The sequence below is a fragment of the Apteryx rowi genome, unplaced genomic scaffold, assembly GCF_003343035.1.
Source record: "Apteryx rowi isolate R43461 unplaced genomic scaffold, aptRow1 scaffold_500, whole genome shotgun sequence".
Classification (NCBI taxonomy): domain Eukaryota; kingdom Metazoa; phylum Chordata; class Aves; order Apterygiformes; family Apterygidae; genus Apteryx; species Apteryx rowi.
Window position 1 is genome coordinate 534495 of NW_020450762.1, and position 13736 is coordinate 548230.

General features: G+C 40.2%; 1 protein-coding gene across 1 annotated transcript in view; it reads left to right on the forward strand.

Annotated features, from left to right (window-relative positions):
• FAM135B (family with sequence similarity 135 member B) overlaps positions 1 to 13736 on the forward strand; it is a 138392-nt gene that overhangs the window by 19105 nt on the left and 105551 nt on the right. The window contains exon 2 of the mRNA XM_026079884.1: positions 9624 to 9703. Within this exon, the coding sequence (XP_025935669.1) occupies positions 9624 to 9703 (80 nt within the window). The remainder of the gene's footprint in view (positions 1 to 9623; positions 9704 to 13736) is intronic.

Here is a 13736-nt window from a genome sequence, read left to right on the forward strand (position 1 = left end):
TCATTACACTTTTTAGCTAAAGACAAGGGCTACATTAGTTCCTGTACTACAGTGAGGATATGGATTGTCCTGCTCTTTTCCTTTTAATTTTAGATCCACCTTCATCAAAAGTTAAAGAGCCTGAGGACAAATCTGGAGCGAGAGCCTTAGAAACGGGATGTGGTGAATGATTATGGAGTGCAGATTTGAGCACCGGTCGTCATGTTTGGCTAACCTGCTGCAGCTCTCTGGCAGAGCAGCCGTGGGGGGATAGTGGAGGAAGCCGGCAGACTGAACCAAAACCTTGCTAAATGTCTGTGAAAGACAGAGCAACGAGGGCTGCGGCAAACCTTCCTTTCACCACCTCCAATGCCAGTTTTATGCTTCCAAAGGGAGASGAAGGTTGGAGGTGAGAATAGGGCCAGATTGCCATGGAAAACCCAGAGCCCTGGGCTGTCAGGGTGGTTCCTCCTGCTGCCAGACAGGTGGGAAGAAAATGCTGATGGTGGGAACASTGATGGCTGCTGGGAACAACTTCCTACTGGTAGCTCCTGTGCCACATGCTCTCACCTCTTTTCCACACTCTTTCACACCCTTCTAGGAGCCGATGGCAGAGCTGAGTCAGAAAGGCTTCTTGGAATAGTATTTCATTGAAAAAATATCTTGATCAAAGTGTCCATAGATGTGTGTAGCTTCTCAGGAAACATCACACAAATAGAATGTTTTGCATTTACTTTCAAAGCTTACATTTGAGATTTCTGTATTTTTATATTTGGAACACTTCAGAATATAATGGAATAGGAATTATTTTCTCTTTTTTAAATAATATTGCATTTAAAATAATTAAGAGGAGCTTTATGCTAATCCACTTTGTATTCTTTTCTGAATCAGCTTATTTCCAGTTCTTGTAATAATAGAGTTGAGATCAAACTGTCCCTGTTTGCAACTGATTCTTTGCGGCATAGTGGCAAACTCTTTGGTTGCAACATGAAATATTCTCCTTCACCAAGGAAAATATTTTTATAAAGGGAAGCCTTGTGTATCATAGACTACAATTGGACTATTTCAGTTTTTTCAGTCTTCACTGAGCAATATACTTATATGCATTTGTCTACCTTGGTATGTATTTTCTAAATCAGCAAAATCTACAGCCGCTATGAGTACTTTGCTATTACAGTTTAGAGTGTGAACAGGAATGGAAAAACTTGCTGTCAGACCCTGTGGAGATGTTTGTGAATGACTCACTCTGGTTATTGTAGAGCAAGAAGAAAACGGTTCGTTYGAAGCATTTTGTGGCCAAGCTATTGTGGGGCTGTGGGCTTCCTCATGTGCATATGTATTACATACCATGCCTCCTCATACCATATACATACTATATACATACATATCATCTGTGTGACATGTAATGTAGTCTAATTTGTCTWTCTGCCTTCAGTCTTAGGTGTCAAATTTGTATCACCTTGTTCCATGCACTTCTCTCTTTGTACACTGTCAAAAAAAAAGAGAAACCAGTGTTCTATGTTGCTTCCTTTACCCGCTCTTCCTTTCTGTACCTTCCAGACAAAAAAGRTATTGCTTTTTACTTTTCACTTTTTCAACATAAAGCTAATTGGAAGGTAGGCCTTTTTTTAAGTTTCGGCACTCAGTATCTGTATAAGAAATAGCTTGTTTGGCTGATTACTGGTTGCAATGGTAGCTGCATTGCTATTCTGGGAATTAGCCTAGATGATCATCATTATTCCCTCTGACTCCATCCACGGTACAAAGAGCCAACTCCATCCATGGTATAAAGAGCAACAGAAACGCCAGGTTGAACTATAGGACTCAACATACAGTGGGCTTCTTTGCAGTATGTGTTAGTTTAAGGGTTGTTCATGAAAATGTGGCCTAACTCAAGGTGAAATGTTAAGCCTTGGAGTTGTATAATTCAAAGCAGGCTGAAAGCATGTGGTTTTGAAATTGTTTGGCTACTATGGCAGTGTTAATGCATGAATATTTCTTAATTTCCCTGCTGGAGCAATGATCATAGAAAGGGGGAAGCCAGGTGAGGATGGAGTCCAAAGCATCAGTAACGGCTGGTGCCAGTGCTCTCCCTTGCTGTATCTTTTCCCACTGTTTCTGCTGTAAATCCTTTGGGATTAGGGACTGCCATGTGGTGTGGTATATGCACCAGAAATAACACCATGAGCTATTTGAAGCCAAAACTTTTTATTCTAAAATTGAATATTTCCTCTGTACATTTGAATGCAATAATAATCAACAAAGGCAACACCAAAGCCTCTGCACTTTGCCTGAGCATAAAGCGGGCAGATAGCATCTGAGTGTGATCTTGGTGCTCCTGAGCAGAAGTCTGACCACCACGGCACTGGGAGACTGAAACATGCCAGTAGCTTTATCTTTTAAAGGGGGAAACAAGGCAAGCCTGCATCACTCAGGTTGCCCAGAGAGGCTATGAAGTCTCCATCCTTGGAGATATTCAAAACCCGCCTGGATGTGATCCTGGGCAACATGCTCTAAGTGACCCTGCTTGAGCAGGGAGGGTTGGACTAGACGATCTCCAGAGGTCCCTTCCAACCTCAGCCATTCTGTGATTTTGCGACCCAGCACATTGGTTAATGGAGTTGGGCTCTGAAGGTGGCCCTCTAGGCGAGTTCTGACAGGTTGTCAGGGATTAATGGGTGTCAGGGCTTGGAAAAAACAAAGTTAACATTCAAATTATCTTTTCTTATCTGATGTTTTAAAGGGTAAGCAATTCACAAATGGCCAGTAAAGATGCACATGGAAAATTCACTGTTACTTGTGTGATCCATGCAGGCTGTATCACAGGAGAGACAGGACTAGGACTGGTATGGATTGTCTAGATAAATAGCATTCGTCCCACTACTAAGAAGGATCCCTGTCCTATAAATAATTCAAAAATTTACTGAGTTTCCCCTAAAAACAAATTGGATTTTTCATCCCAGCTTCTATTAGGAGACTGTTTCACAGTCTTGCTCCTTTGCCAGATACAGCTTCTTATTTCTAAATTACATTTATTCATGGACAGTTTATATGTGGCTGTTCTTGTGCCAATGTTGTACTTGCTTGAACCTCACTCTCCTTCTTCCTTCCTGATGTTTTTCCTCCCAGTGTATTTATAGACAGAGGGGATCTGATTGCTCTGCGTTTCACTGAGTTAAATGTGCCAAATTCCTTTAGTTCTTTTCTTAAAATCAGCTTGCTGTTTCCTGATCTTCCCTTCAAAGTGCCTGCTCCAGATTAGCTGACGATTTCCCATGGTGTTCCTACTTTACTGAAGTCTAAATGAGCTTTCATGAATTGCTCTTGTCTAAAAAAACCCAGCTGTTTACTCAAAGAAAGCTCCCACCTAGCTCGACTCTAGCAGGACATACTTAGCCTAATTGTAGTAAAACAAGAATTTTATTGCAATTTCTCATTTACTTCTTAATTTTTCTTTCCTTCAGAATCTGCTCTAAAGCCTTGCATATTCTGGGGCCATGCTCAGGAACCCATAGTGGAATTCATTTCATCCTCTCTGAAAAATGACTGACTGTTTTTGGCGCCTTGACTGTGATCTTTTTCTGAGCTTTACACACCTTCCCATTAGCCTTCCTATCTGTGCTCTTCATTAAAAAAACAAAGGTGGAGGGGGCAAATTAGTTCTCATTTTCTGGGGTAATATCCCATTCATATTTAGTCGTAGCAACCCTTTCCTCTCTTTGCACATATGCAGTGGGGGACCTCCTGGTGGTCACCATTTTGATGACTTTTGCAAAGTTTACCTCAGCATGATTTTCCACTTTCTAGGTGTAGATTTCTTTGATCTCCAGAGCCTGTTTTGATTCTTTATCGGTCTTCTGTTCACTCCTAGTATCATTCTGGACATGTACGCTCACCCCAGTGGAGCTGCAGCCCTGCCTCTGTAGGATTTCTTCCCAAGCCTGAGATGCAGACAGCACCTAGTCCTTACACCTTTGATTGCCTTAGAAGATGACTGTCTTCACAGTTAGGTCAGGGCTGAGAACGCCTTATATCTTGCCTCTCAGTGAGGGTTAGTATCTTGGCATCATGTCAATGCTAATCTTATTCAGTGCTCTTGGTGGCTCCCAGCCTGGGCAGAGCAAGCCCTTGTCTGCCTGCTGTGTACGTCATTTGCAGCCCTCACTGTGAACGCAGAGACTCCTGACTGTGACGTAGTGTCTGCTTTTATAGAAAGTGGCAGAGGCCGTGTCTATGCAATTAAGTCCCCCCAGAACACAGCCTACCCTTGAAGCTCAGCTGCCCCAGTGTCTGCATATCAAATAGTCCACTCAGGTGACACAGTCGAGTCAGGCAGACAGAGACACCTTCCAGCAGGCTTCTAGGAGAGCTCTGACCTCCCAACTGAACCCCTTCTCCTTGATAATGTAGATTGAAAGAGGCTCTTGTGTAGAGGAACGACCTATAAAGTGTCCTTCTGGATGAGGACACTTAGAGCCAACAGGAGATGTTTGGCTTCATCCTGAGGAAGATTCAGAAACATTACATAGTCAACCGTACCTCTTGCTTCTCAGCATTATTTACCCCCTTTCCAGGTCAGASAGAATACCTTGCTGTAATAGTGTAGCTGCTCTTAACGCATGCTAACGTGAAAGCCTTTTTTCCATCTAACAACCAGTTAGCAAGGATTCAGCACAGCGTTCATTCAGTCATGTAACAGCGTGRTCATATGCAGAGGTGAATATGCAGAGGTCATACGCAGAGATGAAAGGATTATTTATTATTTGCTCTCATGATTATTAACCTGAATCTGTTTTACACCTTGGTCTCACTAATACTTGTACTGGCACAACTGAGAACAGTGTGGAGTAGTGGTGTGAGGAAGCACAGATATTAATCTAGGTTTGCTGTTGAAGAAAATGTACACTGCGTCTTGCAATGGCCTGTATTTTCACCAGGAAAATCCTCTCRAGTAATGCAGAAACTGTTATAGGGTAACATTCCAGCTTCACAGTGTGGGAACAGGTATCTTCATTTTTATTTTTTGATTAGGTGTAAAATCACCATTTGACATTTCCTCCATGCCTGCAAAACCACAGAAGAAGCACTAGGAAGAAAAGGGCAATATTTGCCTGTATTATRATTTAAATATCAATATGTAGCTTAGACAATAGAAATACAAGTAATGGAATTCATTCAGTTTCCTGTTTGGAGGCTGTCTACTTTAACTGGACAACAAGAGGTCTGGCGAAACTCAGATGAGAATGTCTTTATGTCTTTCTAGCCAAAGTGAAGCTGTCCTCTGCTCTCAGCCTGTTTGTGATATTCATAATCTCCCTCGGAGGTGTTTTTAATGTTTAACCTGAAACTGTTCATTGAAAAATTATTTGTCTCAAAACATTTCAGGGAAACTATTTGGTTTAAAAAGCAACACCACTAATAAATTTTGAATGTTTTTGTTTCAAATTCATTTTTAATTTAACTTTTTGGTTTTGAGCCCCTAACACTTTCACCCCCCTATCTGCTATTTTCCATGAATATCACTGGGGTGCTGAGAAACCTCAATCTGAAATATTCTAAATCATGTTCCTTCTCTGGAGTTAATCTAATTACCCAACAGTGCCACTACCTTGTGGTGTGAAGCACTGCAATGAACAGAAATGTACAGTTGCACAGATCTTGAAGCACAGGGTCATTCAGAACTTTCCTGTATCTTCTGGATGTAGGACCACTCTCTAAAGCCTTTCTTGTGGAAGAATACATCTAATTCCAGGATGGATGGTCTATATCAAGATTACTTCTGTTTGCTGTTACGTTATTGAGGCCAGATCTTTTGGTATCAGGCACGGGAAAAGATACAGAATTCACCTTTCTGTGATAAGAGATTAGGCTGAGTGGTCATGGAAAGTCAGAAAAATTACACTGTCACTTTGCTAGCAAAGAGGGAGCTGCTGCTCCTACTCTGTCACTGTCTAAACTCAAGCAAACCAAACAGTTGCTGTTGATAGAGTTGTGCAATGGAGGTATCTTGAACCAATGTCATCTGGGGCTGACTGCTCACTCCCGTTTTAAAATGCAGTTATTTATCAACCCTTCTTAATTTTGTTGACCTTGCAGTGTCATTGTTGTCCTCCTCCTGGCTCTTGCTATCCATTTATGCTTTTGGGAGGTGTAGAAGACTACACTTGATTAATCCATCACTAACAAGAGGCAAAGCTTGTTGTCCAGGCAGTATAGAGATGTACTCTGAGTGATAACTGTGAGATCAACTGCTTTGAGTATTGTTCTATGGATTGATAATCATTCTGGGTCTAAGGAAAAAAACAGTTTTATCCTCCAGCTACTTCYAATGTTAATTCATCTTATCCTGGTGGTGACAAATATGGAAAGGTGTACTTGTGATTAAATATAAACAACCTACAATAAATTGCCTATTAGTAACTGATTTGTGTCATTGTTTCTTGTTAAGTGTGAAAACATGTGTAGTCATTTATAAAACATGTGGGACATTTATAGCAGCATCCCTCAATATTGCAGACATCACCACTTTCGGGAATTTCATTACATTGCTGACCTTTAACCTCAACAAGGGTCTGAAAGGATCATCGGCTTCATCACTCACCTTTTCCCACAAGCAAGATAAGACAATCTTGCTATGACAGAAGTGGGCCTTTCTTTTCCTCCTTTTATTTATTAACTTTCTCATAACTTTTTAATGTGAGAAGGGTAAATGTATGGACACAGAGTGTTTCTCGGGTCTTGAGTTTAAGAATATATTTGAAAACTTGCCTCAATTCTAAGGAATATGTGACACTCATGAGAATTTGACTTATTTTTTCCTGAACTTTTATAAACCCCTTTTTAAAAATCCCTTGAGGTGACCACAAACTCTTTGGTTTCTCCATCAGTTCTACCAGATACTAGTTCTCTCCAAAAATAATAGAAGCTTCTCATTAAAACAAAACAAAACAAACAACCCCCCCCTCTAATTTATGAAAATCTCTCAAGAAATAAAATCATCTCCAGGTTTTGTAAGTTTGTCACTTGCAAGCACATTTTCAATTCTATTCTAAGCTTTTTAGAAACATACTGTCCTTGGATAATATCGACTTTTTTCTTATTGCTCAGTAATTATAATCAGGATTGGGTTGTCCCATTTAAAACCATATACTAAGGAACCAATTTAATACCGAAATTGCTGCATTATTGAGTCTAAGGAAAACACTATTTGGGATAGAACTTTCTATAGGAAAATTTCCTCAAATAGGGGAGAGATGAAGCAAGCACTTTCAGCTCCAGAACTTCTATTTTGTCATTTATCTCTGATATGACAGATTGGTAGAGCAGGGTTTTGGATCTGGGTTTCCCAATCTCAGGTAAGTGCCTTAACTAATAGCATGTTTGCATTGCTCTTTCATACTTGTCCTTTAAAGAAGAAAGTGTGAAATGAAAACATCTTCACAACCTCAGAGTTTCTTAAGTTTCTACAGCTGTTCCATACAGCTTTTGTGTAGAGCACTTAAACATCGTGGGCACACAGAAGATGCCAATTTACAACATCCAAAATACCTCTGACATTCAAATGAATTTGCCAAAATTAAGAGCACAAACAGGGAAAGGTTAATTTAAGATGAAGAGGTGGTTGCTTTGTGTTATTGCACCTCACCAGCTTGACAAAGCAATTGGAAAGGGCAGGATCCAGCTTCAGATGAAGTCATCATATTGAGGTGTTTGCGTGTGATAYGGGTATCTGAGATCCTGTTACAGTGGCAGCTCTAGTCTGGACAGCAAGGGAAGTCTAGAGGGCTGCTCAGCCTCTTCTTCTGTGATCTCTCTAAGGTCTGTTGAGAGTTTTGAAACTACAGTGGGATCTTAGACAGCTACATGTAGACACCCCGTCTTTAGGTGACTTAATCTAGAGCATTACCCAGTTCACCAGAACTCAATTTCYTCTTGAAGAAATTTCATACTCTTTGAGATGCTCCAGAGCATCTGAGACATCTGACCAGGGAAGGCAGACAGCACAGGGCACCTGCATCTTCATGGAGGGGCAGTGGGTAGCCAGGTAAGATGCCTTAAGGCATCTCAAATGGCACAGGGCACCAGTCCTTAGGCAACCAYATCTCACCATAACTGACTCCACAAGTGTAAGCAAATAAACAGTCAGGAGATTAACTAATGGTGAATGTATTTGCCCTCTATGTTAACCAGAGCATTCCTCGGTCTTTCATCACAATTTGAAAAGGGCAAATGCTAAAATGTAGTGCAGGATGCTAGTTTAAAATGATGAAATACCTTTCGAATTGGCAAAGCTAAAAGCGGACCAGGAGTAACAGGATGATTTCAGGAAAGGCTGCACGGTGGAGTTTAGATTGAGGGCACAGTGCCCAAAGCAGATGACACAAATGCCAGGATAGAAATGTGCATTCCTGCCTCCAACTGAATACTTCTTCCTTGTTTCCAGCATACTCTGTATTTGTATCTTGAAGCAGCAAAAAAATATAAAAGAAGCAGTCAGACAGATATAGGATTTTATTCTCCCAGTAAAAATTGCACATCTAAGCACATCAGCTTGGTGCAATAATCAAACTTTAGTAATAAGTCTAGCTGAAGGCGATACGGAGTAAAATGTTATTAATGTCTACATTCCGAGTAGTCTCCTATTACACTGCCGTGGTAATCCTCCTTTGCGCTTCATATTACGTTGTTGTAATTTCAAAATATTTAGACTGCGGAGATAGCCCAAGCAGGGCATTTTTGTCAGTTAGTACTGCATAGAATTGTAAGGAAAATGTAAAGGCTCTTTAAGAATAATTCTTTCTTGTACTAGCTCTGGAAAAAAACAGGAGCAATAGCATTAAGTCGGAGCTCCCATAGGGCCATTAGAGCCTGACAGTGCCCTCCGGACCTGGCASTGGCTGGGAGCGCTCCGGGCTTATCCACTATTTTGTCCTTAGTAAGGATTTTATTCTTTCATTCATGAAATTGGTGGTGAGGGAGGACTGGGACATGCTTGTTTCTCTTTTTAGACTGAGCTCATACTTTCAAACTTTCTGGAAAAACCCGCAGCACGTGTAACTTGAGCTGATGAAACTGTTGATGTTTTCTTTCTCTATCTTCCTCCGTATAACTGGCCTAGACGTGATTTATGCTAGTAAGTACATTTTTGCAATATGATGTTCTCAGTATGGAATAGAAGAATGGCAATCGCTACATATAAGCTGAATTTTCCTGGATGTGAGGTTAACATGTTTGGTTTCTTTGCATAGGAGCTTCCCCTTTATTTTGTATTGAATTTTCTGACCTCACTGCCTTTTACTATAGATGTTTCTCTCTCTCTCTCTCTCTCTCTCTCTTTTTTTTTCCCTACAAGAAGCCAAGAGCTTTTCATAGTCTTTCCTAATTAGACACGTCAGGCCTCCGTGTCCACTCAGCCTGATGTAAAATAGGAGGAGCTTTACTGAAATCATCTTAATTCTACTTTATTTAAAATTACCAGGTATTTTTCCAGCAGAAAAGCCTCTATATGTGACAGTCCTGCATGTCTCTTCTCTCTACCACCGTTGTTTGAGTCTGGATACCCCGGACATTTTCTCCCAGATTTTTAGGTTGGATCAAGTGGTCATCTGTGTAACAGCATGTAATTCTTAATTCTTTCTGCTCAGGTATTACCAGATAAGAGTTGGACTGAAAATCCCATCCAGGATTCCCCACAGACTGTTTGCGACGATTGCGGGACAGACAGGTAAGGAAGTCCCTGAGGGATGTGGCATGACTGGAGGTGGGGAGAGAAAAAGTGGGAGTGTGTGTGTATGGCAGGAGGAATACCAGGATGGACCCTGTAAGTCCTTGTAGAATTTAAATTGCCCTTCCCTTTTTGGAGGAAGAAAAAAAGGGAGTGCAATATTAATGAGCTAGGAGCTTGGGTATTTCGTTTCTTGATTTTTACTTTTTACGATTGAAATATTCCAATTCATCAGTTTTGGTGCATTCAAGTTTCTCTTTCTTTGAATAAAAATGATTTTTCAATCTGGAAGTTTTTTCAGTTAACAAAGATAGAAAATACAAAAAAAAAAATCATCCGAGCAAAAAATCACAAATTAAAAATTTGACTAAAAATTCAGTTTGGGGGGAAGAAAAAGTAAGCCAAAGTATCTTTGATCTAGTCAGGTTCAGGAAACATTTTAATGTGAAAAATCCTCAAGGAGCGAAGAAAATTATTTTTCATCCAATCCTCAAGGGGCTAAGAAAACTATTTTTCATCCCATTCCAGTTTAAATCACCCTCGACATACCCCAAATCCCCTGAGCTGCTGGAGTTCCATTGTTCTCTGGAAATGTCCTCAATTTCTGGTAATTTCTGGCATAGACCATCTAGGACTAATGAAACACTCTCAGTGTGAAGATACCTAGAACTTTACTTTCTAGGAAAAAAAGAAAAAAGAAAGTTCCAACCCTATTCTGCACTGGAACAACAAATTACTCTATTATTCAAGGAGCAGACTCAGCTATTTTCTTTATTTACTTTTTATCCAGGTCAGTGTTGCCTTCTTCCTAACATTTCCTCATGCCTGAAAAGCAAGGCAGTTTTTTGGTTTGGAGGTCCTGTCTCCCATCACCCCTTCTCGCAGCCTTCCCCATGAAAACGTGAGCAGGAGAGAGGTGAAGACGGCACAGTGGTTGCAGGATTAGCAGCTGACTTGCCTAGTGCTAATGCAATCCAGGCAGGAGTCTAATAGCTTTATAGGGCTAACATCAAGACAGGGGGTATTTAAGCTGTTAAGGCTTTAAACAGTTTTTTTCCTTGGCTATCTTTGCAAGTACTTCCTAATTGATTTCATAGGCCTGTGAGCAAGCATCATCTAATGGCGCTGAACGTTAAGCCAGTCTGTAATGTTCTTTTTGTTCTTGTGCCGCTGATCTCTCTCAGTCTGGGGATAGATGGGGCAGGGAGTAATTAAACTGCTCTATGTGTTTCAATAAGACACCGCTGCCAAAGTAGTATTACTGTAAAATCAGAGYGTTATAAAATAGTGAATTATCTCCCACCTCACCAAAACGATGAATGCAAAATATGCAGGATTCATGAGTTTGGTTTAAAGGAAATGTTTTCAATCTTTTCCTTATCAGGTTGTTATCATCTATCAGAATGAAGAAATTCTTTATTTGAAAATAGTTATGTAAATTTATACACTACTATCTGCACATAAATGCAATAGTAAAATATATAAAACATGTAAATACATAAAATAAACAAGAGGTAGTGTTTCTCTTCCAGCGCATTTGGCTTTTTATTTTTATTAAATTTTGCAGGACTTACAGTAAAAGCATGGGAACTGATGGCATTAGTGAAGTTCAGCTTGCTTCCCACGAGGTGTTTTGAGCCGCAGAAGCAGAAAAGCTTAATTTTTGAGAATTCATCATAGGGGAAGCTAAAGCCTGTATCAGGCATTCCCATGGTATTTGCCAGCCACATCTGAATGACAAGGACTCTGTGCATGGGCAGGACAGATAGGCTGTGCAGGGAGCTCTGCCAGCCTACTACATTTTCCATGCATAGGGAGAAGAATGGGCTACGAGCCATTCCCCAGTTGAAGCAGGAGGAAGTTGTGGTGGGGACCACCAGTAGGCTCTGCGGTTTGCTTCATTAGGTCACAGGAGCTGCAGATTAGCTTGTGTTGACTCAGGCCATATGAACTTAAATAAACCATGTGGTGTGTATATACATTCTTGCATAAGTATATGTATATGTGTATCTATATCTATATACACAGATAATTTTTATTAATAGTCCTAAGCATTATTACTTTGGTGGGTTTCCTTAAAGACAAGAAGAGACTGGTGGTTGGCTGAGCTCCTCAGCAGTGCAACGGAAGGAGAGAAAGCGGTTGGTTACACAGAGTACTTAGGTTCTCTCGTACTGGTTCTTTAGCCCCTGAGGAACTTAGCGCCCTGTCTTTGAACAGACATCATGACTGATGAAGCCTGCTTCTGGCTTTAAAGAACAAATTATGCTCTCTGCTCTTCTTGCGCAGCTCGTAACAGCACATACTTCATCAGTCTCAGCATCGATTCCGCAGGGATGAGCTAACACAGATGTATCTTAAAGTCAAACTCTAGAAATGCCTTTCTGAGTGGATTTGTGGGACTCTTGTTTCTGGTGCTCCTCTGCAGCATGACTTGTTAAAATCATGGTGTGGTGATGTCCAGCTGGGGCATGCAGTGAGCTGAATCTGCCTGACTAAAGCACAAACAGCCAAAGGAGCCAGGAACGTGAACGCACCATCTCACAATAGCACATCTGTATAATTAGCTCCTTGGCTGAGTTGCTTTATGAGAYGCTAAATGTCTTCCATAAGCTTTTAGGCTATCGTATAAATTCAGGGATAAGCATTTATAGGAGTTATGAATATGCAGTGATCTTATTCAGTGGTTTTCAGACTACGGACATGATGAAAGACCACAGGAGCTTATCTTTAAAGAACACCTATGAAGCCTTTTTATTTAACAGTTGGCCCATAAGCACATAAGATCTTGGGTCAGAACTGTGGGGCAAATAATACTGGTCCAAAATAATTAGGACTATCTGTTGGTCTTTGATTTCTTACACCACCTAAAACAAAGTCCACCCAATTGTTACCACAGTTTTTATTCCAAAAAAATATACAAATTTGGGGGGGGGAGGTAAATCTCAAAAGCAAAATCTTCTGTAAAGACGCAGTATAACATCTGGTGTCTTGCATTATCAGGAGGCCCCTAGCATCTCAGACTCACAGAATGGTATAGGTGAAGATTACTTAAGGAAGATTATATCTTTGGGGTAAATCTGAGGAGTATTATTACCTAGGCAGAAATCTTAGATTGAATTGCATTGGTGAAGCTGCCAGTGAAGCCAAATCTCAGGGAAAGTATAATTTTGAACTTCCTCTTCAGTGCGTTGCAGTAGTATGTACACCAGCTGGAGTCATTACTTTTTGGAGAGAGAATCATCCCTTATTAGTCAAATTTGCCATCAGGTTCCATTATAAGCTCTGTTTTTAGACCTGCTATGTCTCATTCTCATTCGCACTGCAACTATGGATAGCAGCTTGTCTGTTTAGCTTAAAGGTCAAGGAAAATTTTTTGGTAAATTTTCAGGAAAGACTATTTTGCATAACATATAATTAAAGAAATGACTTGGGACTTTTGATTGGTGTCCAAATTTCTTTTTTTTCCCCCCTTTTTTTATTCAAAGTGTAATATTGCCAATTTCCAAAACTTTTCAAATAGACATATATTTTTGAAAGGTTGTTCCGAAAATCTAATTGCAAGTAACAGGAAGTAATTAAGCAGAATTATTACCTGCCAGTCTGTTCTTTATTAGATTGTAACAGTGTTGCACCTAATTTTAGTCAGTTAAATTGGGTTATTGCCTAAGAGCGCTGAAAACCAAAGAGATTTAAGGAATTTTGCTGTTTTTTTCAGCTATCTGACGTAAGGCAGAGGGGGATGAGATGCAATATTTGTGCCAGACAAGTAAAAAAAAAAAAGTAGCTGTGACTGCCATTACACATTAGCTGTTTTGATTGGTGATGTAGAGATGTTTCCTGTACACAAAATTTGATGCTTTCCCATGAAATGGAATATCTGACATTATGCGATGAGAAAAAATTAACATGATTTAAATTGAGATGTACAAAAAGTCATGCAGAAGAGAATATCAGAGAAGGAAGAACATATTGCTTTAATGTGTGCCTGCATCTTGCTGCACCAGCTTATGCTCCTCTACAGTGAATACTT